Here is a 25,214-nt window from a genome sequence, read left to right on the forward strand (position 1 = left end):
CAAGGCATGTGATTACAAATAATGTGTTGTACACATAACAAGCACAAACATTACAAGGATACATATTTGCAATTCAAAAGATTAGCATATCATCAAACCAAGTGCATTACTATGTAGTGAGTGATATGTTGATTTGTCCACGCACTTATGGAATGCTTCCATAGCTTTTTGAAAATTCACATAGTTGGCTTCAGTCCATGAGTTCAATTCACAAAACTTGAATATTACATCCAAGGTTTTCTATACCTTCGCCTTGCAAGTACTTGCTGCACCATTGTTTGCATGATCAACTACAACATTGTGCAAATTTTTCCGCATAATGCATCTCAATGCTTGCCTTTCTTGTGCACTATGGCTTTTGCATTATCTTCCAATCGTAGGCATTGATAGGAAGATTCGAGCTTTCACATCACTAATAGACAACTTCTTTGGAACATCCCGGCCATTCTTAGACCTCTTTTCATCCTGCTCTATCTTAACATGTTCTCCGTGCAAACTTATCTTTGAGAAGATTGTCTCCAAAGCTGAGATTGTCCTTTGCTTAGCAGAGAGAGGTCAAGTGGTCGAAGCACAACAGATGTAGAGAAACATTAGTTTTTCTATTATCCTACAAAGTGCATGCAGTGTGCATTTGTGCACTCTGAAAAGTGGGATATCAAAAATGGCTCAAAAATTGGGGTCGCGAAGATGCCTATCCGACGCTCTTCTTTAATATGGTTTGTCCAGGATGTGAACCCCTCCCATGCAACATAAGCAAGGGCTTTTGTTTGTTTCTCCTTTCAAAACGTTGTACATGCATTTCAAGGTCTTCTCCCGCTATCTCTACCACTCCATTGTGTAGGAGCCCATGCTCTCCACATCCAGCTTCTTTTCATTTCTTTGTTGGCTTATAATTTTTGGGGATTTTAGTTTGATGTAAAACCCAATTCAATAATATATCAAAGTTCTCATCTAGCACTTGGTAAGATAATTTCAAGCTTTTTGGAATGCGCATTCTGAAGCATACAAGTAAATCATAATGTTGATTGAGCTTCAATATAACGTTAGCTCACCTTGAAGGTTGCAAGAAGGAAAATGTTGTTCTCAGATTGTACACTAAAGTTTATGGGATCATCTGGACCAATGCTTCTATCCAGAGCTCTGTTCATGAGTGTGATTGTGACTCGCTCAACCTTCGTCTCCTTTACAAGCTCGCACTCATCTGGCTTGATGAAGAACTTCAGGACACCATTGCACTCTTCGAGAGTAACATCGAACAACTGTACAATGTATGTTTGCAAAGTGATGAGATCATAAAAAATATTGTTATACTTGTCATATACCATTTCCTTCCCTTCAACAATCTGCATGTCGAATCAATGTGAAAAGGACTACCCATAGTTTTCAGCACCTCCTTGTTAACTTCCCATCTTGTTTTCTTCATAGAGAAAGGGTTTGGAAGCTAGGTGTGCTCTATGAATATTTTTAACATGTGTCCGCACAGACTTGCATACAAGGAGTTAGGATGCTAAACCCTTTTTTAATAAAATAAAAACTACAAATGACACCACATTCTTGTAAATTGGAGCGTATCCCTTGTTGGATATTCCATATTCATCCAAAATTGATTGAACATCCCGTGCCTATAGTTGGTTCTCCTTTAAAAGGTTAACAAGGTTCTTGGAAACGATCTTACCATAGCGCTTGTCATCCAAGAGGCCAGTGACGTTTTTGCGATTCAATATGAGGCCGTAAGGTGCCGAGGAGGTTGTGCTGCATTCCACTTCCTTGTCGGGGTGAAGCAAAGATCTGGGCATACATATCAAATGTAGGTATCTGTCTGAAAGTTTACGAATATAAACCTACGAAGGATAGACACATAGATACACTTACTTGATGGCTTGCCCTCTCTTTTTGATTCCTCATGAACCAACCTTCAAGTTCTTGATGTCCCTTAGTCTTCTTTTTCTTTGGTGAAGACCTAGCACTGTTTTTTTTTCTGTGAGTTGTTGAGTAAGCTCGTTCATGTTCTCCTTGCTGCCTTCAACCTACTGAACGTATTGCATGACTTTTTGATGTAAGCGTACATTTTCCTTGCATACAATGTCTCTCTCTCTCTCTCTCTCTCTCTCTCTCTCTCTCTCTCTCTCTCTCTCTCTCTCTCTCTCTCTCTCTGCCTCTGCCTCTGCAAAACATCGTTTCTTGTGGCCAACTGCTTGGTGTAGCCAAGTTATATCCTTCAAATGTGGAGTGGATTTTGTGATGGGATGCTTAGGATACATTCTATCGTCCAGTCAAAGGTCCACATTTTTCATGCCGTGTGATCTAAAGTTTTTCTTCGAAGCTTTTGAAATGGTGTTCAATTTGTTTTTCTTACAAAGGGGATCATACTCTCATGAGAGCTCTATGTGCATATGATATACATCTCTCTGATTCCTTGTAGAATTTCTTCGTGGAGAAGCTATAAGAGTGGACTGAGACATGACTAATTGAAACTATCTATAGGAGGAGGTGAGGGCAATGGAGGAAAGAAGTTTCAATAGTTAGGCGCAAGAGCACGCAGGGAGGAATGGGGGGGAGAATGAGCCGAGAAAGCAAAGTTTAGTTTTCAAAAATGTAGAAGATTGAGATATTCGGCATTGAATACGTGGCGGCCACAGACAATTAAGTGTTATCATGACTAAATTACTTTTTTAGTTTTTTAATAAACGTACCTTGTAATGAGAAAGATATTCAAGTTTTTAAAAACATGTATGAAAAAAGAAAAAATAAATTTCCCATTACCTCTTTCTATGTTGACATGGCATTTCTTAGAAGGCCCAAATTCGAGTCCAAACTTTTCCTAATGCAAAAATGTTTGACACCTTGAATAGTTGAATGTAACTTGGCAACTGAACATTTTCTCTATCCAAACATGAACTTTGTGAGAACCCATCAATGCATTGTTGCCTAGCCTTCATGAACCTCCTCTCACTCATCATGTTACTCACAATTGCAAGCCAAATGTAGTTCATCACAATAGCATTGTGATTCTCCAACCATGTTTCTTTTTGTCCTATTTAGTTGAATCAAGGACCTACCAGTTGCATGAAAGACAAAGTAGACAATACGAACCAATACAGAAAGCTAAGGAATTTATAAAACAAGTACACTTTTTAATCAATATTAAAAGGCTAAAATAGAGTAGATGAAAAGGGTAAGTGAACCATTCTTACCTTATTATTTTCTCTCTTTTTTTGTAAATTCCACCTCTTTGCTTAAGATTGTAAAACTCTCTATTTCCTTTGAATCCATAACAAGCTATGTTTGCTTTTAGTTGCATTCCATTGGCATTTTTTAGATGCCCTTTTTAGGGCATCTAAATGATATTTTAGGGAATTTTTTCACTACGTACACCGTCTTTGTAATTATTGTAGTTCAATCAATATGCGCATGCATTTTTTAGTTTACAAATTATGTTTGGTTTAGATGAAACCAAAATATGACATCTTGATGTTCAAGAGAGCATTTAGGTCACCAAAAGACACTTGGCAAAAAGCTGGGGCAATGTTTTAATGTAGTGTTATAGTAGCAAAATTTGGGGTCTTACACCTTCAACTATGACTACGGATCATGACACTAGGTGAGGCCATACTTCAAAAGGTGGCATCACAAGAGAGGAGAAACAATGGTATGATCACAATAGCCATCAAAGGGCAAGCACCATAGGCAACACATGCACAAAGAGCAAGATCAAAGACACATGCGAGCAATGATGCTAAAGAGTAGCTCTCATCATTGTTGTAACCCAAATGAGTACCTAACCTCTAGAATCAACTTGTCTTGCCTTACTTTGGGAAAACAACATAATTATTACTTGAGAAGGTCATTGTAGCATTGTGTGTGTGTGTGTGTGTGTGTGAGAGAGAGAGAGAGAGAGAGAGAGAGAGAGACTTGAGAGGCTAATGAAAATATAGAACCATCATCAAAAGCCTTTGTCCACTTATAGCATCATCTTGCTTGAAAGATGGAGCAATCTTGAGCTCCAAAGTGGATCCTTGAGACAACTTACGAATGCTTTTGAAGTGCCACAAGAAGTTAGAAAGTTGACTCTCTCCCCCCCCTCTCTCTCTCTCTCTCTCTCTCACACACACACACACACACACACAGAGCTAATGTTTTAAGAAAGAAAAACTAGGTAAGTATGTAATGCTAGTAAAGTATGTAATCCTATAGGTAGTAAACTTACAAAAACTAGGAAAAATTAGTGTGAAATCCATATACTTTGGTTGATTTACCATTTTTTTTAACGTGTAGGTAAAAGACAAGGCTGCCCTAGTCATCGCCCGTTGTTCGACAAAACCAACATGAAAATAAGAATCAAGATTTTATATTGGAAATTGGGAACAAGGATAATTTTGGCCGGATGCCTTTACTTATCAAATATTCGAGATTTATAATTCTTTGGAAACTTAGAGGATGTTTTGGAAGTAGCAAGCATTTTAATGAGTTAAAAGAAAGGAGAAATTACACCAAAAAATTGGGTAGGACACTTGGCTAAAAGAATACTTGATTGGAAAACAAGAGGGTAACTTCCATGGGCATGAAGGGTGGGATCAAGGGTGGTTATCATACGCATCAAGATCTATGGTGGAGATTTGACGACAAAGTAATCTTGGGTATATAAGTAATGCCGGCCCTCCCCCTTCAACCTAAGACTCAAACTCTCCATCTAGCCTTCCCCATATACATGCCTTAACCACATCGCCCGCACACAATTTTGTGATTTGCACATCACTATCTAGTCTTTGATGTGCGAAACGGGCGGTAGCAAAAGTAAGCTAGTGCCTACAAACATACCATCATGATTCATAAGGATAAAGTAGTGTTACTAGGCCTGTTGTGTTTTCAGTTGAAGGGGAAAGCTCATGCCTCATGGACAATTGCTCTTGGTATACACACTGCCCTAGCCTGGTCACAACATGAAAGGAAAGCATGAGCTTGGGGTGGGTTTAAAATAAGAGAAGATACTTCTGTCAACATAATTTGAGGTTGAGGTTTGACATGCTTGGGAACTGTCCCAAAAAAAGGAAGACTTGACAAATAAACATGAGTTGGGAAAATTGTCCAAAATCTACTACCACCTTTAATGAAAAATACCAATTTCTTTCCTTGGATTTATAATTCAATTTTAACACAAATATTGCAAATTTCTATATAAATTCCACACAATATAAAATATTACAAAAACACAAACTAGTAGTTTGAAGTGAAATTTTTTTATTGTAGAGAAATAAAAACAAAAACAAATTTTCAAATTAAGGCAAATTTTTTGGTGCCTCAAATATAATTCACTTTTTAAAAAATTAAGGCACATCATGAAAGTTACATATTTTCCCTAGTGCTTTAAATGTTGAAACATAGTGTTGTTTTTTTTAAAGAACTTTTGTCAAGTTACATTAATTTTTAGATGAAATGAATTATTATTTTTAATATAATTGTACAGTCAAATTATTGGGGTGCATTATTTGACTGGGTCAACGAAGGTGAGGGAAAACAGGACAAGAAGAAAATGATTTTATAACTAGGCTAAGAAGTTATAAGGAATTATATGTATTAAATAAAGTGCTTGAAGACTGGTTGAAAGTTGAAAAGGCCAAACAGCCTTCAAGGAAATGGGGACACACACACATAACTGCAACACAAAGTACAAAATTTCAGAGATCCTCTCTCTGTCTTCAAAATTTTCCAAAGTACACAGATCCTCGCCCCACCTCTCTCTACTCACTACCCACAGACGGGTCCCATATGGCTTACCCCCAGCTCCACAGGCGCACACACACAATTTTCTCTCTCTAGAGGTTGGACTGAATATAGCACACACATTGTCATATAGTAGCACCCTGGGGCTTGCCTTGCGCACACACACACTCTCAATCCTCTCTCTTGCAAAACGCTACTACTGTAGAAGATTCTCTCTCTCTCTCTCTCTCTCTCTCTCTCTCTCTGTGGTTGGTTCAACTTGGTTGCATAGTGTGTGTGTGTGTGTACGTACCCCTGGTATTATTGTTATTAGTTACTATGAACCAATAGCATTTGACCATGTAGGACACACAGACAACCAATAGCATTCCACCATGTAGGACACCCACACATTCCCCGTCCCACTACCAAAAGAGACTATTTCTGAGTTGGCAGCCAGCTCAGCTTGCCAAATCCCAAGGAGATTTGGGTATGGGTATGGCACCTCAGCCCCAAGCCCAAGCCCAAGCCCAAGCCTCCCTCTCCAAATATGGCACCTCCATTCCCCAGCCAAATCACCTTTTTGGTGCTGTGCAATATTGAAGTAGCCACCATGTTTTTTTTATTATTATTATTATGATACATATCCTCGTGTCAAAGGTCTTGGGTTCAAACCCGTTTGACAGCTCGTAGCCACCATGTTTTGTCTCTGCACTTTTGAGCATTTGGCAGTGCCTCCATCAAAGCTTAGCAAAGAGCTACCTTCACACACTGGACACATACACCACAAACACAATAAAATGTAAATCTAGCAAGCTCTGCAACCTCGCTAGCTCATGCAAGCAACCATGCGTACGTAAACATGAGAATCTGCACACACAAATGGTGCTACTACTATACTGCTCCATCTACCTAAACACAAAATGGGGGGCTTGTAGTTCACCGCTCTTCCGAATGGGGACTGTATCCCTCTTTTAAACCACCCATTCCTCAAAAAAGTAGGCAATTAGAAGGGAGCAGAGTGCTCCATTTGGACAACCCCCCATCTCCAATACAGCAAATACATCCACCCCTCATAACCAACTGGACAAACCACCAAATCTTGCCATCAAACACATTGTGTCAGAGACCATCCAAAGCACCGTATCACCTTTGCACCAGTCCCTTCTTGCTCTAGATCCCAAAATCGTCGGCTGTTTGATCCTGACATGCTAGATAGTGCTAGGTACACACAAATATGACATTGAACCAAGAGGATTTGACATACACTCATGTCATCAGCAAAGAGGATTTCAATATTTACAGAAACATTGTACAATTGACAACACCACCAACACCATGGAACCTTCTTTTAAATAAAATCCTTATCATCTTCATTTCACTAATACACACACCAATTTGGTTGCAGAGTTTACAAAGTACAAACCAAAACCTCAGAAAACTTCAGTAGAGGCTTTGTATTTGGGAAAAAACAAATGTACAAAAGCTCTCAATGAGAGAGGCATCATTTTCCAAGAGGGAAACAAATTGCAGCATCGCGCCCATGAGGCAATTGTGCGGAGTGCAAGAATACATGCTTCATTGAGACACAGAGCATACACACACCAGTGTATGGTATGTGCAAGTATGCACTCATCTGCATTGCATGCCCACACTTTGTATCATGTTGGTGAAGACACAATGGTGTCTACTTGAACCGCACATGCGCGTATGCTTCGCCATTCATACCAGACCCATTGTGTATTTGAATGTCAAAAGCTCTTCGATGGAAATAGCAGTAAGAACATTCCTATGCCGATACCGCACTATACAAACTCACTCATTCCCATACAGACAATTGCAAATGTACGGCACACTTACGCCACCTGCAGAGGAAGTTCGGCTAAAATGGAACCACATCAGTCCGCCCATATTCTGGCATCATGTGGTGATCATACGACGCTCTTAAAAGCTTCAGCAGATTCATAGCCTTGGTTTTGGCTCTGTGTGTGCAATCACTCTGTATTAGGAGAAGCAACTCTTTGATGATACCTGCTTGCACTGCCTCTTTCTGTAATTTCTCTGAGAAGCTACATATGGCAAGGAGAGAGCCTGCCGCATATTCCGTCGCTCGTTCCGACACCTTCAGAATCACCTTCACCAAAACAGGGATTGCTAGAGCATGACTTGCTACTGCTCTACAACCCCCTTCTGTCGTACATAGGAGCTCAATTGCACCAAGAGCTCGCTCCGTATCTCCCTTCTCCGTGCGAGACAGCTTCTCTAGCAATGCGGCCGGCGCCCCTGCTTCGACCGCCCTCTCTTTCCCTTGCCTTCTCAAGCACAGAGAGAAGATTGCCTTTATACCCACCTTCATTGAGCGCACGGTGTTGAACTCTTTCAAAAGCCTGACAAGGCCTTCCATTATCCCATCTGTTGTAGCGAGCACTACTCTTAGCTCTTGGAGCTCCTTCGAATCACTTAGCATCTCAATGAGGGCCCCAGCATTCACGCGGGCCTCATTGCTTCCCTGGCGAAGCACGGCCGACAAAAATGATAACTTCTTCGGCTGCATTACATTGAGCCTGTCTGCATCATTAAGAGGCAAAGTAACCATGGCTGCAAGTCCCTCTTCGGCCACATCGCTGCAAACACAGGAAACATCGAGTTTCTTCGCGCACACATTTGAATCGTCATCCCCATCTCGACTAATTACATGCTGCTTCTCATCCCCATCATCAGATGTGCACACATCATTGAAAATTGCTGCAAGCACGACAGAAACAACTCCTGCATCTACCATAAGTGCCCTGTTTTTCTCCCCCTCTTTGGCCAGATTTCTTAAAGAGCGCAAGGCGAAAATGCGGCTAGGCTCATTCTCGCTGCCTGTGGGGGCAGCTTCAGACATGAGCAAGCGGATCTTGGTCGGGTCGGCCGGTTGCTTCGGTGTGGGTATCCTTTTGATGCCACGAGACCTGTTTGCAACGCACCATTCTTGGATGAGGCGGCGGAGAGTGTGGTTGGGGATGAGGGTGAAATCATCCAGTTTTTGCATGGTGACAGGGCAAGTGACATTCCCGCTGGCCACCCATTTTTCGATGCTGGAGCGGTCGTAGGTCTGCCCGGTGCTGAGAATCACAGGGTCTTCCATCAATTCTAGAGATATGGGGCACCTGAAGTGCAGGGGAATTTGCACATTGAGGTTTAGGGGGGTAAGGGGCCGGAGTGTAGGCATTTGCTTGGGTGGCTCTGCGCGCAGAGAGAGAGAGAGAGAGAGAGAGAGAGAGAGAGAGAGAGGGTGTATTGTGCTTACAGAATGAGAAAATTGTACCTGCTTCTCCTTGCAACGAGGATGGGTGATCAGTACAGTTAGAGCAAACTTGCGTTTGTGTGTGGGTGTGTGTGGGTGTGTGTGTGTGTGTGTGTGAGAGAGAGAGAGAGAGAGGGGGGGGGGAGAGAGGAATCAATGAAAGGAGGAGGGCCATCAGGAAGGAAGCATGTTGAAAGAGTGTTACAAAAGAGATCGCACAAGGAAGGCAAAGAAAAAGATGTGTTTGTGTGGGAGGGGGGAGAGAGAGAGAAGGGGGGGGGGGGGGGGGGGGGGCGGGGGGGGGTCGAGAGATGCAGCAGAGTGCTGGGGCGAGCAAGCACAATGAGCCTATGTATATGCGCAGAGAGATTGTGAGAGGCAGAGAAATGAGTACACAGAGAGAGCGAGGAGAGGGGGGGGGTAGTGAGAGAATAAAGAAGCTATATTTTTGGGGGCGTCTGTCCCTCGCACGCACAAAAGGCTCACAACCTCGCAACGACCCCCCAGACGCAGACGAAGACGAAGACCACACACGCGTGCGCCTTGTCGGATTTGTCCACGTAAGGAATACGCCCCTGCCACTTGCCACACCGACCCCCTGGTCAAACATCCCCTTTTGACTGACAAACTCCCAAAACACGTTCAAACCTCCCCACGCGCGCGGTGGGTCCACGTGGCAGACGCCCACGGGCGACCCTCTTGACGACGACGTGGCGGCGACCCCCCGTATTGACGCCGACTTGACGGCGACCGCCTACGCAATATGCCCCGCCACCTGGCTTCTTCCTATTCGTCCACGTCGCCAGTGGCTCATATTTCATATCCCTCGCATGAATTTTTAGGTAACGGGCTATTCACCCACCCTTCCAAAACCAAAATTTTATATGGCTTGAGATTTCCTCACAAGCTGTTTTCTTAAGGTATTAATCGAGCTCCCCACGCCTAGCAACGACACCCCCCACACTGTAAAGCCAAGAAAACAAAGACCTTAGACCATACATCAATCCACATGTCGCGCTCGGGCGGGGGAGGGGGGGGGGGGGGGGGGGGGGGTCTCAAGGATAGATAGAGAAGGGAAAGGAGAAACAAAGACTTTTAGCCATCCCTGTAGATTAGTCCAACTAGTAACAGTGACCATCCATGCACCAAAGCTTTCTACTACTTGCTCATGACACCAATTACGTTTACTTGTGGGCAAGGCTATAGCTATCTAGTAGGAGACTTGAAAGTTAGTGGCCAAGATGATGCCCTAGTTTACTTGTGGGCAATGCTAGAGCTATAGAGTAGGAGACTTGAAAGTTAGTGGCCAAGATGATTGCCCTTGTGGCATGAGAATGCACTCAGCCTCAATAATATGGAATGAATGAGCTAGTGCAATATGAGCATATTAAGAGAGTAATGAACAATACCCCAAATTATAGGTATTACAATTCATGCGTTTGAAACTTACATGCCTGCCTAGCTTGCCTATCTGGGAATAATCCATGTTGACCAAGAGGTTTTGAGGTTGAATCACCAAAAATGCATGTCCTCTATGTGTGTGTGTGTGTGTGTGTGTGTGTGTGTGTGTGTTTTCAAATCATGCATTCACAAATAGAAGGTATAGCTATATTTCTCAATTCTATGACTCTCTTCTCTAGATTGTGATGGTAAGGTTAATCTATAATCTTATAGATAATATCATAATAATCAATATCTAATTCTCCTAAATGATTTTCTCATATTAAATTGATCATTTAATGTGGGGAAGTGCCAGGGGAGAAAAAGCTAGAATATTGGTTAAGCTAGCAGACCGGCCATAGTAGGGATCCAAAGGAGGGAAAATAGGGATCCAAAGGGGGGGGCATCTGCAAAAGAGCCATGTGCAACAATGGGCTAAAAAGACCCTAAGGTTAAGCCCATTAAGACTTCCAAAATGCTAAGGTTCCAAAATTCAAAGGTTGTGTCCAAAGGTCAACCCTAGGGGAAATTGGATGCTTTGTGTGTAACTAAAAAGTCTTTGCATATCCCTACATGGAAGGGGGCGAGCCCTTCTTCTAGGGGATGAGAGAGAAAGTCACACACACACACACACAGGCTCCCTTTACACAAAGGGAATTAGGGACGCATGTCATCTCCCTAGCCCAGATGCCCACAAGGTGTGCCCAATTCCTATTGGATGGCCTTGGAGGTGGACCAATGAGAATTAGGCTAAAGTAAATCTAATTTAATTAATTTAAAAACACTTAATAAAAGAACCAATGAGAATTAAGTCTCCTAGAAGACTATTGGACAATCTCCCAAGGGGTCCAATGAGCATTCAGGAGCCCAATGGCTTGCCTGATTCCTATTGGCCAGGAGGCAAAGGGGTCCAATGAGAGTTTAGTTTAATTATTAAATTACCTAAAGCTCTCACAAAAGGGGAAAGGGGGACACATGTCAGAAGGCTATCACTTATGCTGCTTAATAGCCATTGGCTTGACTTGGGGAGGTCCAATGGGGAGCCTGCAAGAGCAATTAGCAAGAGGGCTCGCTCAAGAGAGAGAGAGGGGGCTGATTTTTGCAAGGCATTATCACACACACACTCACACAATCTCATGTGTGAAGAAAGAGAAGAGTATCTCTTCCCAAGCTTTAATGGAGAGCTCATCACCTACTCCAAGCTTGTGAGATAGAAACCTACATCGACACACTCTTGGCTTGTGGATGCAAATCCAACCAAGAGCCAAGCTTCAATGCATGCTTATCTCCTCTATCAAGCTAATTACTAAGCTAAAGCTATGCTCATATGAGTGATTATGTGAGGAGATGTACATCTTTCTCATAAGATACTCCTTCTTCCTCTCAATCTACTCTCATACCCTGCTAGCTCTCACCATCTTCGAAGGTGTGTGAGGTCTTGGGTCTAAGAACGGGGATAATTAAAGTTGTGTTTGCTAAGTGTTTTGCTTAGTGCATGAAGCTTTCATCTTCATTGCACTAGCTAGTCTTGAAGGAACACAAAGAATTGTATTGTACAATGTCTCTCTTGATGGGAGAAACCATAATACAAAGCCTTTTCGAGGTGCATGTACACAATATACGCTCTTCCAAAACCTTCCTCTTGCGAGCCAGCCACCCTTTTAATTCATCAAATCGGTATGACACACACGTGTAGCATCCTCGTTCACTAGAAAAATGTAATTCTTGACATGATTCCACAAACGGCGTAGGATTTTAAATGATTCTAATTATTTGGGAATATCACATAAATTAGGGACACAGATAGCCTCAATTATATGAGATTGAATTTGAATCCCCAAGAAAAAATCTATGTTTTCAACTCTCATCAATCACTTTTGAAAAATAGAGGTTGGATGCCCAACGTGTCAAGCCAAGGGTCTAGAGACCAAGGGCCAGTCTGAACTGAGCTTGGGGGTTTGCCTATATAAGGGGCAAGAGGATGGGAGGTGAGGTAGGTTACAGAATCCTTGGTCTCACATTGGTATCAGAGTTATTCTAAGCAAAGTAGAGCGTGCTCTATTCTTAGTAAAGCTGCATGTGAGAAACCGTGGAGAAGAAGAATATAAACAGAGAAGTGGCATGGGCACGAGGGCTTGTGGGGGCAGGGAGGCCAAGGCGACCATCATCAAATCGCTGCAGACCAGCTTGATAGATTCGCACTACTGCAAGGAGTGTTTTCCGTTTCTTAAGCGTCGGCCGTCAACCTATATGTTGACCGTTATGAGGCTTGTTTCTTTTTTCTGCACTACTGCTCTTCACCCACCATAGCTTGAGGCTATTGCTTAGACACTAAGGTGCCCCAAAGGTTGGCCACCCCAACTGTTAAAATTCCAAGGGTGTGTGCACACCCACCAACTGTCTGACCTTGAGCAATGAGCTTGAGTGCAGAAGCTCCTTCAACGAAAAGTATTAGCATGACGATGGTACTTGAGTACAATCTCTGTGATGTTTGAGAATGCTTTGGCGAGGCCTGAGAATTTTGGCAAGTTTTCTCTTGAAATTCTTTTGATTATTATCCAAGATTTCCTACTCATCTTCGCCCAATTCATGTTGCGGTGTAGAGCATCTATCAACTTCTTATCTAGCAAGGAACGGAAGATGACGGTTTTCAAACGTTGTAGTTCAAGTAAGAAGCAAATTCGACAAGTTTTTTTTGTGTGGATGATGAATTTTGGAAATCAAAATCGACATTGGCACTGTATTATAAATTGACGACTTTGATTTAGCATGGCTAATAGATTTCTCTTGTGGTTGCTTATAGTCGGTTACTCTTTGATTTTGTCAGGCGACTTTGACCACAAGGTACTTATTTTCTCTTGCTAGAACAACACGTTACGCCATGGATTTGGATGTTGACATGCAACATACAATTGATTTTGAATTACCTTCCCTAGTTCCACCTATTGTTGACCCGCGATCAGCCACTCTCATGGAGGGTGCCTGTAATGGAAATGGCCTATGAACTTTGAGAGTAGCGGAATTAGGAAATTAGATGAAGCACTTTTGTGAGATTACTTTGTGAGCATAGCTGGTGAACTTAATTGATGGTAGCAACATAAACATGGTACTTAGGTAACTTGGCATGAGCAATACTTTTGCAAGAGAGAGTTTAGAGAACATGACAACAGTTGAGGACCGGATTCATACGGAGCCGGTCCCCTCTCCAATAGGCATTTGTATTAGTTTCTCCCATCAAGAGAGACTTTGTACAATACAATCTTTGTGTTCCTTGTGACCTAGGTGATGCAATGAAGATGGAAAAAGCTTCATGCATCACAAGCATAACATAAACTTTGTAGAAAGCATTACTATCCCAAGCCTCAGTCCCAAGGCCCCAAACACCTTCGAAGGTGGAGAGAGCTAGCAGGGAATGAGGGTAGGGAAGAGGAAGAAGAAACATTCCATAGGAGAAAGAAATAGTTCCTCACTTATCATCACTCTTCTTGCTAGCATACATAATAGCATAGTAATGAAGATGGAGAAGATGGCAAGTTTAAACATTGAACCATGGCTCTTGGTTGGGTTTGCATTCCATAGCCAAGAGTGTTAGTGTAGGCTCTCACTTCTCACAAGCTTGGAGAAGGAGGTGGAGTTACTCCACTTTCACCAAGTGAGAATGAATCTACAAAATGAGTGTGTATGTGTGTGTGGTGTATACCCGCCCAGCACACCCCTTGCTTGCTTGGGGTGAGTTCTACCTTTTTCTCATGCCTCAAGCTCATTGGACCCCTCTCCCCCTAGCCAACCACATGCAACATGCATTTCGAGTACATGGGTAGTCTTTGGACAAGTGTCCTCCTTACCCCTTAGAGAGAGAGAGCTTGAAAATATATAGATATTTTTTGGATGGCACTAGAAGCTCATTGGACCCCTCTTTAGCCCAACCAATAGCATTCAAGCACACCATGTGGTTAAGCACAGGGAGAGTCTGACATGTGTCCCATGTGCCCCTTTAGAAAATGCGTGCCCTTTGGGTGAGTGGGAGGCTAAGTCAAAGATTCCCCTAACTTTGGGGCTTTCCCCCTCCTTTGTAGGGTCTCTTTTTGACTCAAGCACCTTACCCCCCATGCATTGGAAGCTTCGCAAGCACCTTCCTCATTAAGCATGACAAGCACCTCAAGCACCTTAGTCATCAAGCATGACAAGCACCTCAATCTTAGGTCGGGTTCCCACCTCAAGCTCAGCCCTAGCTTGCCTAAGGTCAAAGGACGTCAAAGGACTTTTAACACTAACTATTGGAGGTCTTTAATGAAGCTAACCCTAAGGTCTTTTAAGCTCCATTAGCTGCACATTGCTCTTTGATAGACTACCTCCTTTTGGACCCGTATTGAGATGCAACCATCTCTCCTTTTGGTCCCCTGTTGAGATAAGTTTAGAAGCACTTATTGCACATTGCTCTTTGGTAGACCATCTCCTTTTGGACCCGTATTGAGATACAACCATCTCTCCTTTTGGTCCCTTGCTGAGATAGGTCTAGAAGCACATGTCTCTATTCTAACTCTTGCTCCCATTTATTCTCCCATATTAAATGATCAGTTTAATATGAGAAAATCATTTGGGTAAGCTAGATATTAGATTTTATGACAGTGCCCGTACGAAAAATGGGTTGGATGATAACATCGCTTGACATCCAAGAGTTTAGAGCACTCTAAACACGTATGAATGTTTTAGAGTCTAATTTTGCACATTTGAATGTGAATGTCACTAAGATGTTTGATATGCTTGTGTAATTCATGCAACAATCGGCCAAGTGCCAAGTTAATGAGTAGACTAAAGTTTCAGTGACACCCCTACCTGGTGGGAGCACCCCTAATCTGTAGGAGCAAAACTCCAATTTGGAGGGGTTCTCTCTCAAAAAGAGCTGGATGACTTGCTAAAGAATACGAAGCCACCAATTTTCTGAGGATAGGAAAAGGAGCACAACAAAGATACTATGAATATATTCATGAGAAAATGGATGGTATCCACCATCTTAGACACACTCCATATGCAGTCAAGGCATTGAAAACAAGTCTAACACTAGAGGGTAAGGCGTATAAATGGTGGATGTCGCTCAAGGAGAAGGGCATCATACCACAAACTTGGGCAGTCTTCAAGGATGTGTTCAAAAAGGAATTTGAAGTGGATACAAATTGGTATGCATGAGACAAGTACTCTATGCATCAACATAAAACATTGTTAGAGTATATCTCAGACTATTGTGATATGATTCTCAAGCTAAAGGCTCTAGAAACCTTTCAGCAAGTGTGTAGGTTTATCCGTGGGTTAACACTAGAGCTAAAGAAACATGTTAAATCCCAAGATCCCAAGACACTTGAGGAAGGTATAGTGCAGGCACGTATACATGGCAATCCCAATGAAAAAGAATTGCATAACACACACGTGCTGGACACTGTACATGCAAATGCACGAACACCTCATGGGCATATTAAGAGAAAATTTAAAGTAGTTGCATCTGATGCGGAGAAAATTTATTATAGTTGTATCTGATGCATCCAAGAAGCCCAAGAGGCCTAGGGACGATCTACCAAGTGAAGAGTTTGAGAAAGCAAAGAAGGAAAAGCTATGTTTCAAGTGTTAAGGGAGTGGACATGGAAAAAAAGATTTTCCCAAGGAAAAATCTATTGCCGAAGGTAAGGAGAAAGCAGTGCACATGGTGCAATTGATGCCTCTTGAGTCCTCTTGATTTTCCAATATAGAAGTAGCACACTCAAGTAGTACATGAGTGATGTATTACTGCCTCAATGTGGCAGCCAACCAAGGTAAGGAGAAAGTGGTGCACATGGTGCAATTGCTACCTCTCGAGTCCTCCTCTCACTTTTCCAATGTGGAAGTAACACACATCAAAGTGGTGCATGAGTGCTATATTACGGCCTCTCAAGTCCTCCTCTTGCTTTTTCAATGTGGAACTAACACACACCGAAGTTAGTGAAACGGCTCAATTTTCCCCAGACTCCTAGTTCCCACCACTATAGGGTAGCAATGATTAATGGCCATGATGTCGAGGTGTGGGTTACACAAGTAAAGGATGTACTACTCGAGATTCAAGAGTATAAAACGTCCTTGAATTTCCAAGTCATGCATATGGATTAGTTGGGAGTGGTTAGATGGGCTAGGGTCATCATTAAATTGTAGCTATGAGCATAATAGTTTGATGTCTGAATCCAATGGCGTACACGTTCTATTGTTGGGAGAGAAGGATGTTCCTTCCTCGTCACTTATTTGGGTAGCCAAGCTTAATAAAGCTCTCTTCTCAAGCTCGACACACCATCCGGTGGCTTTGGCATAGAGTGAGGGAGGGAGAGAGAGTGCATCGGCTCTTCTTCAATGCGTATACAGCCTTGACTACCTGGTTTTTGGTGTTTTTCTTGGTGACATTCCCTGGCATTGGCCCAACACATCCTCCGATGGCTTTGACATAGAGTAAGGGAGGGAGAGAGAACATCGGCTCTCCTCTGGCATAGCCTCGTCATCAACTTTCCTCCCACACCATTTTGGAGCGGTTTTGCTCTGAAAGACCTTATCCTCACCACCTCGACTTCGATTTAGCAAGAGACAAATGAGAGACAGCAACAACGCCATAGTTTTTTAAGAATGTGGCTCCAAAAATTTATCAAGCCTTGATACTCTTCCCCTCTGAGAAACTTCTAGATATTGGGTCCACACATTTCTATTTGAAAGCAAGGTCCTCATTTTCTGATGACCAAAGTTCTACAAAGCTATGCTAGTGTCATCAAAGAAGATCAGCTAATAACAGACTTCTTCCAAGGTTCCAAAATTTTCCATCAAACATGCCCAAAAGTTTTCCAAAGTATTGTAAAAATGGTGAAAATACCTTTGACAATGGGCTAAGAGACTTTGTGGACATCTTCCAGCTCTTCCAATATGTACATGTACTTCCTTCTCATTTACTTGCTAAAAGTTTGATGGTTACTTTTCCTAGGCTTCTGTTTTTTCTTTTCTTTTTGATATAGCGTACAATCACATGCCTATTTTGCATTGTGCTTTTCATAAAAAAATGTGGATAGCATGCATCCTTGAGCAAGTAGCAATATGTGTGTGTGTGTGTGTGTGTGTGTCTGTGTGTGTGTGTAGCAGTGTCTCCCCGATTCCTTTCTAGGAATCAAGACATCCATGGTGCCAAACTTTCTCACACTCTTTCACTGATTCCCCTCTATGTACATCGCAAGGGCCCTTTAATAGGGTCCCTAGTGTAGGTTATCAAAGAGATGTAGGGTGGTATGATCCAAGGAACTGCTCTCAAAGTTTCTAGGTGGGGTTAAACTTAATCGAAGTTCTTTCAACACTCGGATACACGATGGTGGGGTTAAACTAAATCTAAGTTCTTTTAGCACTCACATACGCGATGCTTTTTTTGAAAAACATGGAAAACCTACGTATGAGAAATGTTAGAGGCAAATTTACTATATTTGAAGGCTTTTACACTAAATTTTCCTAAAGTTTGTAGGTTTTCTCACCTTCAAATCTAGAAATCTGAGGTTTCTCTAAACTATGGTAGGTTTTCTCACATTCAAATTAGAATTTATAAATCTCAAAATTTGTAGGTGGGATTACACTAACCATAGGTTTTTTTCGAGCACTTCGATACACAACGTTTTTTCCCAGAAACTTGGAAAACCTTCATACAAGAAATTTTAGAGGCAAACTTACTATATTTGAAGGTTCTTACATTAGATTTGTAGGTTTTCTCACCTTCAAATATAGAATTTACAAATAGGTGTGAAAATTTATAGGTGGGATCAGTGAGTTTTTGCAAGTGGGACAATGCTTGGATACATCATGCTTTTTAGAGTCACTTGGATACACAATGCTTTCTTCCCAAACTTAGAACTTGGAAAACCTATATATGATAAATTTTAGAGGCAAGTTTATCGTATTTGAAGATTTTTACACTAAATTTCTCAGAACTTTGTAGATTTTCTCACCTTGAAATCTACATTTTAGAAGTAAATATCAAAAATTGTAGATGGGATTACACTAAACCTAGATTTTTTCTTGAGCACTTAAGTACACAATACTTTTTCCCAAAAAACTTGGAAAATCAATGTACGATAAATTTTAGAGGCAAATTTACTATATTTGAAGGTTTTTTTACTAAATTTCTCTAAACTTTGCAGGCTTTCACACCTTCAAATTAGAATTTAGAGTTAAGTCTCAAATTTTGTAGGTGGGATTTCACTAAACCTAGGTTTTAGAGGAGCACAGGTATACACAATAATTTTTCTAATCTAAGAAAACTTTGGAAACCCACATATGAGAGGTTCTGATACTGGGTCGAATGTCACTAAACGCATTAATTTTCTTGATTCGATTCCTTCAGGGAATCTTCCAAGTTAAATAAAAAGTCATTGGCGCCGATTCCTGCCAGCAACCTCACCCTCTGCAACACCGCGACCTCACTCTCTGCACCATCCCCCCCCCCCCCCCCCCCCCCCCCCCCGTTTTCCTCTTGCTATTGTCTGCCCACCTCGACCATCCCTGCCGTGACTTGCATCCCGGGCAAAAAGACAAACATGCATGCATTGGGGCGAGATGCTCCGTCGTCTCCCCACGTCTAACGCGTGAGCCGGTAGCGCACCAATAGCTCCTGCCTGCGCACAACCAGCGACACTACACCAGAGAGAGAGAGAGAGAGAGAGAGAGAGAGAGAGAGAGAGAGAGAGAGAGAGAGAGAGAGAGAGAGAGTGTGTCCCTCCCCGCATGGCTCGCGAACGCAGGGCCACCCCGCCTGCACCACCCTCCAAATGAGAGAGAGAGAGAGAGAGAGAGAGAGAGAGAGGAGAGAGAGAGAGAGAGAGAGAGAGAGAAACTGTCCCTCCTGCGCAGTTCGTGTCCGCGTCGCCAACTGAACTGCAGCCACACACAATTAAAAAAAAAGACCCTGCGCCGCCCTCCCTGCAAAAAAAAATCACGTCGTCTCACTCAACTCGTGCCACGCAGATCTATCTTCGCCATTTTCTCAGGGACACTCGTTTTGCTTTACCTTTTGCCCGGTATCTGAGCATATACCCTCCAAAAAGACTTGCTCACAAGATCGCGACAACATACTAGATGTAAATATTTACTATATTTGAAGGTTTTTACACTAAATTCTCTAAACTTTGTAGGTGTTCTTATCGTCAAATTTAGACTTCAGAGGTAAAACTCAAAATTTGTAGGTGAGATTACACTAAACCTAACCCTTTTTCAAGCATTAGGATGCTCATTTGGAAGATGCATAGCCTATGAGTTCAAAAGTGGTGGGTTCAACGTCTCTTGATTGCTCAAAGACACGTTCTACCCGTTAGAGGCATTCCCCATGTGGTTTCAACAAAATATCAATGTTACAACACTTTAAAGCTTTAAGATTCTTTTTCGGGTGGCTTATTTTGTCCCAATTCTAAAATATCTCTCTCTCTCTCTCTCTCTCTCTCTCTCTCTCTCTCCCTCCCCCTCCCACAAGCTACCTCTCTACACCTCTGTAGGTTTTCTCATCTTTTAAGTCTAGAAATTTGAGTTTTCTCTAAACTTTGTAGGGTTTTTTTGCATTTAAATTAGAATTTAGAGGTAATTCTCAAACTTTTTAGGTGGGATTACACTAAACCTAAGTTTTTTTCGAGCACTTAGATACACTACGCTTTTTTCCAAAACCTTGGAAAACCTTCATTTGCGAGATTTTAAAGGAAAATTTATCATGTATGAAAGTTTGGACGCTAAATTTCTCTAAACTTTGTAGGTTTTTCCACCTTCAAATATAGAATGTAGGTTGGACTACACTAAACCTAGAGTTTTTTCCCCAAAAAACTTGGGAAAAAAAATACTTATTCCCAAAAAAACTTGGAAAATCTATGTACAAGATATTTTAGAGGTAAATTTACTATATTTGAAGACTATTTTACTCTAAACTTTGTAGGTGATCTCAACTTAAAATTAGAATTTGGAGGTAAGTCTCAAGTTTTATAGGTGGGATTACACTAAACACGGGTTTTAGAGTAGCACTCGTATACACAATAATTCCTAGAAAACTTTGAAAACCTACATAAGAGAAGTTCTAGAGGTAAATCTTTACTATACTTGAAGGTTTTTACACTAAATTCTATAATCTTTGTAGATGTCCTCTCACCTTCAAATCTAGAATTTAGAGGCAAGTCTCAAAATTTGTAGGCCAATCTTTTTTAAGGGCCTCATTAAGAGGTGTCTTATGAGATGCTCTTATCTCTCGGTTGTGAAAAAGAGGATCTCTCGGTTGTGAAAAAGAGGGGAGGTGCCACACGGGGAGAGAGAGAGAGAGGGGGGGGGGGGGGGTTTGGCCAACAGGGGGGATAGATATATTTTTGTTTGGTTGGCAGAGCCTGGTCGTGTTAGTACAGGCGACTAACAGGTGTCGGAACAATATCCTTTGTGTGTGTGTGTGATTCGATTAGCAGGTGCAAGGAGGTGGCATAACCCAAAGGTAATTGTGTAAAACTATGTGAGAATGCCAACGAGGCAGCGGATAACTCAAAGAGCATGTGCGGCAGAGCAAGGAAGCATGTCGTGATGTAGACCATTAGCTTATGTGCATTGAGAGGGAGGGATGCCATCGCCAAGCACCTCTTGGGATGCACTTAGCAACTCAGTGCTCCCAGTTTAAACGGGCAAGAGAAAGGTGGTGATTGTGCAAACCCAACAAAGGACGACGAATGATGGCGACGTCTATGAGTTTCAAGGCGAAGCGGAGGGGGAGAGAGACGTCATTGTGATGATTTGGTGTGAAGGAAAGCCTTGCCCAATGCGCTGTGAGGAATGCTTAAGCGAGGAGCATATCGCGGGTGCAGGTGACTGAGAGAGCTGCTATCTACAAGAGCGAATGGTAGTCTTGCCATACCAGGGAGGTGCCGAAAGAAACGGAGACAGAGCCGTTTGTTTGTGCGGTCAACCTGGAACCATACAAAGAACTGCTTTGTGTTACACAGGTCTTTCTTGGAGCGAACGGCGAGAGGGAGCAAACTTGGCAGCAGAGAAGGAGAGGGAGAGAGAGACGCCATGTCCCATGCCTGACTAAGCACATAGAGAGACATCGAGAGATAAGACACACAGTTCGTGCGAGTAAGGTCGATGGTGGGGAGGTGGGGTTGCACATGCTACATGGTGTGGCAGACGGAAGAGGGAGTAGCCCCAATTGTCATGCCAAGGGTAGGACTAGACGGGCATGACCCGGGCAATGTGTCGGACACACATGCAGTAAAGGGGTCTATATATGGAAGAGGGCCAGGGGCCTATATATAGGATGGTTGGGAGGTTATTCGCATGTATGTCTATCCGCTAGTCTTACAATGGTATCAGAGCTCAGGGAAGAAGGGGGAGGAAGAAGAAGGGGGCATGGAGGCCATGGATCTTCGATCTCTCTCTCTCTCTCTCTCTCTCTCTCTCTCTCTCTCTATCTCTCGCCTTAAGGAGGGAAGAAGGCACGGAGGGCAGCATGAAGTATCTTCCATGGTGGATTTGATGAGTCCGTGAAGGCATGCAAAGGCATGCAAAGGAGGAAGAAGCGTCGAAGGCAATAAGGAAAACCCCTAAGAGCGCCATGCATGGCTAAGGAACCACGGGGAAAGATTGCATGCTCTCGATATCATAAACCTTCCCAAGGCGGGCTCGACAGAGAACGACGATCAGCGGGAACAGGTCCTTGTAGGGATGGAAGGTCTACACTTGACCTGCATGAAAATCCCGTTAACTGGGCTCAATAAGAGCGCAATTTCCTGATCTACAAAAGCCGTCATAGGCTAGGGACCTGCAGGTCGATAAGCAGAGCGCCCTTGCAACGTCTTGTTTTGCGTTGTCTGTGAGCTGCGCCATGGTTTTTTTTGCTTGAGTTTACACTAGGGATGCCCAATTTTGGACAACCCTCCCAAAATTTGAAGGAGATTGTCCCACGGATCTGCAGAAATTGGATGCGCTCAGATCAAGCAAGGCCTCGGGAGGCAATTTGGACGGATTTCCCATCAGAGTTTTCTGCACTTTTTATGTGCAGAAAATTACGTCACAGGTTGGCATTCAAGCAAGGCCAATTCTGCGAGCATGCCCAGGATGGTCTGCAAGAAAATTTCTGAAATTGCTTGCATCAGAAGCACGGCTTCTTCTACACCTACCAAATCACATCTAGGGCGAATGATCATCAGGAACTCCAAAGCATGCATGGAAGCCAACAAGGACATGTCAAGGATCCGTGATGGACAACAGGCTGTCCGACCCTGGCTTGTTTGCACGAAACGACTTCGGAAATGTCCTCGAAAAGGATCTAAGCGTGGAGTCTTACCCTAGATGAAAAGATCACAGCGACAACAATGTTGCTAGTGATTTGAGGAGATTGGCCAGGCCATCTCTTAGGTCCTCGGCAAGATGATTCCTGTGCTGAGATATGCAGTCGTTTTTATTTGGTTTCAGCAAGTATTAACATATACTGTGTAGTTCTTGTATGCAGCAAACGTGTGCGTGCTTTTGGCACTCCAGGCACAAGCACGGCTTGTGACAGTTCCATTATGCATTTAAAATTTGTTCAACTTGTTGTTGGCAAGGGCCAATGATTAGATGTACATCCGACTCAAGCATGGCTTACGTACATCAAATGTTGATTAGAAGCAGGGCTTCTCGAGAGTACCTTGCTAACACATGTTTGTCTGAGGTTCCAATTTGATACTATAATTGTTGCAAAGGCATGGCCTATTGCTCAATTTGTTGGCGGACATAAAGCTAATCGGCATGGCCGACTGTTTGTTGCATTTCTTTTTCTACCTCTAAGTTTGGGGTAGCGAATTGGGCAAGGCCATTCGCATTAGGAACTCATTCAATTCTTACGGCGGCAGCCTTCATCGGCAGGTGTGCTTAATGAGGTAAACAGTTGACATTTGTTTATGTGCTTGATACCTATGGTATGCGCTGGGCGCTTATGTTTGATCACGGCTATCATTCCTAGACTCAAGTATGTATGAGATGCGCACACGCACATATAATTCTATTTTTCCAAAAGATCTACAAGTAGACAAGGTCTATTTTCTGCATGATCGACAAGCTCCACTCTTTTTGCTATGTCATCGGTCGCTAATAGCATTTATTGGCAAGGAGGCCAGACATAGTTAAACTGGCTAATTTCAGTTGTAATCTCTCGACAAGGTCAATTATTTTTGTCATGCTATTTGCAGCCACATCAGTTGGCTATTAGCACTCTCTCTCGCACGGCAGATTTGGCTATGAGCCACCTTTACGCGAGCTTTCCCTTTGGAATCTCATGACAACTGGTTGCTGCAGCAACAACTACCAGGTTAGCCAAGTTTAAGTTTTTCTTGTTTTTTTTTTCCATGTTTACACTTTACTTGGCAATTATTGTCATTGTGCAAAGCAAAGTGCTTTGGAAATTTTACATGAAGCACGGCTTCTCCCTTGTGCCGAGATACTGCCATTAATTTGGAATCAAGGGCATTGGCACACAAGTTTGGGGAACTGGTATGACCAGCAGTTTGTTCCCATTTTAGGTGTGGTGATGTCCCGTTATGATGTCCCACTACCAATGCAGACTGTGCAAGGCACTTATGGTTTTGGTTCTTCCGCTTGAGACCGTCATATTAGCCAAGGGCTTACGCTTTTGCATGCAAAGCATGCTAAGCAGGTGGCATGGACTTCATGCATTATGCTTCCGCTATCACACTCGCAACTCTGTCAAGGACAGACTAAGTGACGGATAGTTGAACCTGATGGTTGGTTGCTATCTACACCCAACAGCACTAAAAGGAACCTAAATCTAGAACTTATTTCACAGGCAAAGTGCCAATGCTACGTCATTTTCATACAATCACAACCCTGCAAGGCAGGTAGATCAAGATGTGTTGTGTTTTTCTGTTATCTCTCTCAATGAATGAGTCATACCGAAAAATTGTGGAATGCTTATACGATAAGCTGCAAGTCGGGCATAAGATGCGTAAGAGCACACAGCTTGGGCACACACTCTAAAAACTTAAGGAAAGTTCCTCAGCCCAGCATACTCTTCTTCTCTCGTTCTCTCTCTCTTGAAGGGAAACATGAAAATCTTCTGAGAAGCTTTTGATATGTGTTTTGCTCGTGACTCGGCCTGAGCCAAGGTGCTCTAACTCTCAGCTAACACGTGGCTAAGATGCTACTCAAATTTGTCTTCAACGGCACAAGGGCTATGAGCCACACAGGCTAAGAGTCACTGTCAGGCCAAGGGTAAGACCCAAGTATTGGCATTCTTTGGGTGATTGTTCTTCAGATTGAACAGATCTACCCAGGGGAGTACACATCAACGTTAATGGACAAGCAAGAGTCTTGTCATTACGGATGTTTAGGGTATCATTTTTGCACTACATGTTTTCAGTGCGACACTCAAGTTGAGTTTTTGATAATCTTCAACTCACATCCGCTAATCTCTACAAGGAAGTATAGATGCAGCAATCAGTTGTGACAGCATGGCTGTCCACCAGAGCTAGGCAGTCCACTTGTGTGGATTCCCTGTTCTCTCTATAGCACTACGGAGTGTCTATGGACATATTGTTTTGGGGTACGACCCGGAGGGTGACTGCTACATCACCCCATAGGCATTGACTATCACAGTTTGATCTCTCCCAGTTAGCCTTTCAAGGAACGAATTTCGCAATCTACCATGCGGTAGTGGACAAATTCAACTTTTTTGGTTGATTCCAATCATTATGTATACGGTTGACTATGCTGATAACCGTTACCTGCTAGTTGA

General features: G+C 42.7%; 1 protein-coding gene across 1 annotated transcript; it reads right to left on the bottom strand.

The window, feature by feature from the left end:
* Positions 1-7,035: 7,035 nt before the first annotated feature.
* On the bottom strand, positions 7,036-9,230 carry PUB26 (plant U-box 26). The gene has a single exon (XM_086525360.1). It carries the CDS (start codon positions 8,912-8,914, stop codon positions 7,583-7,585), a length of 1,332 nt encoding a protein of 443 aa, XP_086381486.1. The 5' UTR covers positions 8,915-9,230; the 3' UTR covers positions 7,036-7,582.
* Positions 9,231-25,214: the final 15,984 nt, after the last annotated feature.

Source organism: Adiantum capillus-veneris, chromosome 12 (genome assembly GCF_014529385.1).
Source record: "Adiantum capillus-veneris isolate H3 chromosome 12, ASM1452938v2, whole genome shotgun sequence".
NCBI classification, from domain to species: domain Eukaryota; kingdom Viridiplantae; phylum Streptophyta; class Polypodiopsida; order Polypodiales; family Pteridaceae; genus Adiantum; species Adiantum capillus-veneris.

Excerpts from the sequence above, each read along its gene's own strand:
- PUB26 (XM_086525360.1), bottom strand. The coding sequence starts at position 8,914 with ATGCCTACACTCCGGCCCCTTACCCCCCTAAACCTCAATGTGCAAATT.